Source organism: Akebia trifoliata, chromosome 3 (assembly GCF_017979445.1).
Source record: "Akebia trifoliata isolate Shusen 1 chromosome 3, ASM1797944v1, whole genome shotgun sequence".
NCBI classification, from domain to species: domain Eukaryota; kingdom Viridiplantae; phylum Streptophyta; class Magnoliopsida; order Ranunculales; family Lardizabalaceae; genus Akebia; species Akebia trifoliata.
The window spans coordinates 45,432,738-45,437,444 of record NC_141377.1 but is presented as its reverse complement, the minus strand read 5'-3'; the positions used below and the strand labels follow the sequence as shown (position 1 = coordinate 45,437,444).

The following is a 4,707-nucleotide window of genomic DNA, read 5'->3' as shown; positions in this document are numbered from 1 at the left end:
CTAGCTTTTGCCAGGCCTTCAACATGAATCATACCTAAACACGCCCACCCTAATAACTAAATGGATCAAGCAATACTACCCTAGCCCATTCTACAATGGGCTAGTCCAAATTATGAACCATTCATAGAACCATACACCAAAGGGCTTTGGGCTACAGTGGTATCCCAGCCCACAAATATACATTTAAATAATTGCGCAACTTGTTTAAGTCCAAAAATACTCTCCCATATAGATGATATAAACGTACAAAAAATACTGTACATTTATGTGGGTCAGAAGCATGTTGAGATCTCACTCCTAAGACAGAAACTGAGTTGACCAACCACAAGAGGAAGATGAAGGAGAGTGGAAGACTGGGGCGGTTGATTCCATAACACATGGCCTTTTAACATAGTCAGACTGAAATAGATTAAGATGAAGTTCATCAAACCATGTCCTTATTATTGTGAAATAGATTGAAATTATAAGAGACTAATGGTTACATTTACATTTGTAAATGAAGCTTTGCCAACATAGCAAAGTTGGCGAAGGTATGTGGAGTGCTGATCCCCCCACCAGGGTTCATGTTTCGTTGCACCCACCTTCACTATCAACTACTAGCAACCTTGCTTGCCTAGCCAAAAACATATGCAATTGGCACATGAGTTACTAAAATTAGTATTTATGGGAGATTTGAATTGGATTTATGATTTATTGAATAGTTATTTTAATAGAAATTTCAAAGAGTATATTCTGGGCTTTATGTCTGCGAGCAAACAAAACAAAATTTCATTGGTATTATTTCACGTGATGCAATGGTAGTTTTGTAAATATCAGAATTAGTATCTACACGTAGAACAAAAAATTTTAACTTTTATTCTCTTTTACATCTCGACTTTTAATTTTTCTTTTCCATTTGGAAATTTTCAAAGGTTTAATTAAAATAAACCTCCAGGCCCATTTAGAAAATTCTTGGCAAAACTGTTAAATGGACCTAATGGGAGGGGTTTCGTTCTAAATGGTCCTTAACTTTTGCCCTAACTTGATAGTATTTACTAAACTTTTTATATCTAAATGGTCCCTCCAAATCATCTCTCCTCTCCTAATAATATTTTTGAAGTATCCTAAGTACCCTCTTCTCATCTTCTTCATATACTTAGATTTGCCAACACTAATTACAATCATTTTCGACAATCTTTGACCATGATGACAAATGGAGAATTATATGCTCTTAATTTTAAATATTTATATGTATTTTTTGATTTGTATCAACAAAAAAAAGAATTGGCAAAGTTGGGATTCTAAATATTTTTAAAGATTTCTTCATAACTTTTGATTCAAGTATCAATTTTGCAACCATATTTTAAAGATTTTGGATATTTCAAGAAGATCTATCCGGTATTTAGGTCTAAAAAACCCATAATGATCAAGTTCATTTTTGCCCAAGCATTACTCTCAATAATTAGCACCCGAGAAGCTCTTGTACTTTCAATATTATTAGGGTCTTCGATCAAATTCTTCTTTAATCATTTTCATATTACATTCTTAATCATTTAGAAGCTATTAACTATCGTATTCAACAATTCGATTTCATTAAAAGCAACCATGGAATCATCCTCTAATGTCTTGTCCAAGTATTTGGATAAAAAACATAGGGAGAGTTGTACATGGCCAAACTTTTACGTATATTTACAAAGACATCCCTAATTCAAAGCTGACCCATTTGATTTTGTCGCCAAGTGAACCTGACCATTGCTGCTAGTCTCTTGTTTATTCTGGTTTCCCATCAACGATGATTTCCACTCAAAATTACCAAACAAAGTATTCATTTCTTCGAGGGTTTTACCCTGTGTTTCCGGTAGAAACGTATAAAAGAACACCCACGCCACTGATGCCATTCCCATGAACAAGAAAAAGGCCCCACCAATCGTGATCCTATTAGTAAGTGATATAAAAGTCATTGAGAGAACCCCACTCGTAATACAATTTGCCGCAACTCCCACACTTGTTCCCTGGGCACGCAGCCTTAGTGGAAATATCTCTGAACTATAGACCCACGTAATGGGTCCCAACCCAATCGAAAAGAACGCAACAAACAATAATACCATAGTGATACAAATAACAATGGCCCACATGAGCTTCTCATCTGGGTGATGATCGACTATTGTTAAACCAAACGCTAGTCCCGCGAGTGACAGAATCATTCCTCCTACACTGAAGAGAAGCAATGGTCTCCGTCCTATTCTATCCAGTAGAAATGTTGCAACCAAGATGAAAATAGTCTTGACGAATCCAACGGCCACAGTTGCAACTAACAGTCCAGATTTCTTCTTAATTCCAGCTTTTTTGAAAATTCGAGGACTGTAAAGGACAACAGCAGCTACACCAGAAGATTGTTGGAAGAAATGTATTCCAACGGCTGCGATTAAAACACGTCGAACTGATGGTGATGGACGGATGAGAAGCTCCTTCCATACACCTTCACCATGGCTTTGTTTTGGTACTGAAACTACCTCGTCATTTGAATCTTGTGGTATACCTGCAACGGCTTTGATGTCGGCGAGTCGCAACTCAGCTTCCTCCTTACTATCGGATACTTTAATGAGTACCCGTCTTGCCTCGCCAAGTTGACCTTGCATGACGAGCCAACGCGGTGACTCAGGCATGGTGATGACACTGAAACCTAACATGGCTGAAGGAATTGCTCCGACACCGAGCATGAGTCGCCAGCTGATGTGTTCTGGGAGTTTAGAGAAGGCGTAGTTGGAGACGTAGCCGAGTAAGATTCCTACGTTGATAAAGACTTCAGGGAAGGAGGTTAAGAAGCCTCGAGAGGCGGCGGGTGAGAGCTCGGCTGTGTAGACGGGAGCAATCATGAGAGCGTAGCCAACCCCGATACCAGCAATGAATCGGCCTACCATGAGTAAGGTGTAATTTGGGGCGAGACCCATCGTTAAAGAACCTACAAAGAAGATCACAGCGGCTAAGATGATTGTGTACCGACGTCCGATCCAATCAGATGTTCTTCCAGCTGCGGCCGATCCGATTAGAGAGTAAAAGCTGAGAATTCCCATTAAGATCTCGACTTGAACATCACTTATTTTTAAGTCGTCTTGGATGAATATCACTGCTCCAGTCATCACCCCATAATCTGTGCAACTCACAAGAAGGGGAGAAAAAAAAGTATTATTACTTGTAAACCGTGCACAAGACAATAAAAAGTATGCACATGATACACGATTAGTCTCTCATGTTCTTCGCAAGTTCTATCTAACATGTCGAGTGGCATGATATTATTTAATGATTAAGAATTCTTAAATAATGAAGAAGTTATTTATTTTGATCATAATTAATTAGGTAGTTGGACTACGATTCCCTGTCCTTTTAAGTTAGGGTAAATTAGCATGTCATTCGCTGATTGTGATGAAATTCTGATTACGGCTCAATGTTTATTTTAATTCTCATAAAATGAAGAACAAGTTGGTAGGTATTTCAAAGTGATGATGTCACTGATATAAAATAATGAAATCGCTGATATTTATTTGAAAAGTCGTAATCTTGCTGATTTAAAAGATTCACGATATCACTAAAAAATAGTAAACCTCTAAGATTGTCACTTTTATAATTAGTGTGATAATCATTTTTCAAATAAATATCTACGATTTCTTCGCTACCTTATATCAATAAGATTGTTAGTTTGAAATATTTGTTATCTCACTTTTCATGTTTTGGGAATTAAAATCAAAATTTCATTAAAAGTTGAGCATGTTTTTGAAAATTTCTCATTTAATTATCTATTTAATTCTTAAAAATTACATCTGAAGGTCACAATTTTTGGATTTGCAACATACCAGAAGTTCTTTCTTTCTATATTTTATGTTTTAGTATGATTTATTAAAGGAGGATCAACTTGAAATTTTGTATTTGTAGGAGGAATTTTTTGAAATCAAGGGCATCCAGATTAATTATTTCCACCACATGTAAGGAAGAAAAGCTTAAAAGAAAAAGAATCCCAAACTCCAATAAAATCTAAAACAGGAAGTAAAGATGCAGAATTGCTGTTTAAAGTGCCATGAAGTTTAAACAGATCTACAATCGTAAAAGCAAAGATACTGTACATTTCACTTATTTGAAGATCAAATAGCTAGAAGACTCACCATAACCTAGCAGAATAGAAGCCATTGAAGCTAAAATTGCGCAACCAAACGCAAACTTATTTCTTCGGGGTTTTTCCAATGGAGTAATCTGAAATCCATCTGAGATGCCAACGGCATTGTTTTCGGTTTTGGGATACATCCCTAGTTCTTTTTGTATCTGTAATTAGGAAGATTCAACTAGTAGACGCCTACTTGTGATCAGTCAGTGTGCTTGAGATGAGCTTAAATAGACTGAAGCTTACGTTATCAATGATGATACCATAGAGTCTTGAACAGTTTCTTTCACTTCCCATGCTTCACATGTTTTTTTTTTTTTTTTTTTCTCTGATAATTAAGAAACACCTCCACATGTTTAGGGGTACGCAAAATACTAAAATATCCCTATGTTAACATTATATTATCAGAATCTCTTATGGTGCAACTATGCCATCTGTATATAGTATTAAAAAGTTGAAACACCAATATTCGACTCGACCCATAGACCCAAAGAGATCAAATTTTCCATTTTTAAATGTACTCTTTTGTTTGTTTTGTTTAACCTTATACTTCCTTTAAAAAAAATTATCCAAAT

The 4,707-nt window shown here is 36.1% G+C and overlaps 1 protein-coding gene across 1 annotated transcript; it reads right to left on the bottom strand.

Annotated features, from left to right (window-relative positions):
* Positions 1 to 1,501: 1,501 nt before the first annotated feature.
* Positions 1,502 to 4,271, bottom strand: LOC147407321 (polyol transporter 5-like). Its single transcript, XM_086435826.1, has 2 exons — positions 4,137 to 4,271; positions 1,502 to 3,130 (listed from the first exon to the last, which is right to left on the bottom strand). Exons 1-2 carry the CDS (start codon positions 4,159 to 4,161, stop codon positions 1,683 to 1,685), a joined length of 1,473 nt encoding a protein of 490 aa, XP_086291952.1. The 5' UTR covers positions 4,162 to 4,271; the 3' UTR covers positions 1,502 to 1,682.
* Positions 4,272 to 4,707: the final 436 nt, after the last annotated feature.

Coding starts and splice junctions, on each gene's coding strand:
- LOC147407321 (XM_086435826.1), bottom strand. CDS start 4,161: ATGGCTTCTATTCTGCTAGGTTATG. Junction 3,131..4,136: donor TTCTATTCTGCTAGGTTATG/GTGAGTCTTCTA, acceptor TGAGTTGCACAG/ATTATGGGGTGATGACTGGA.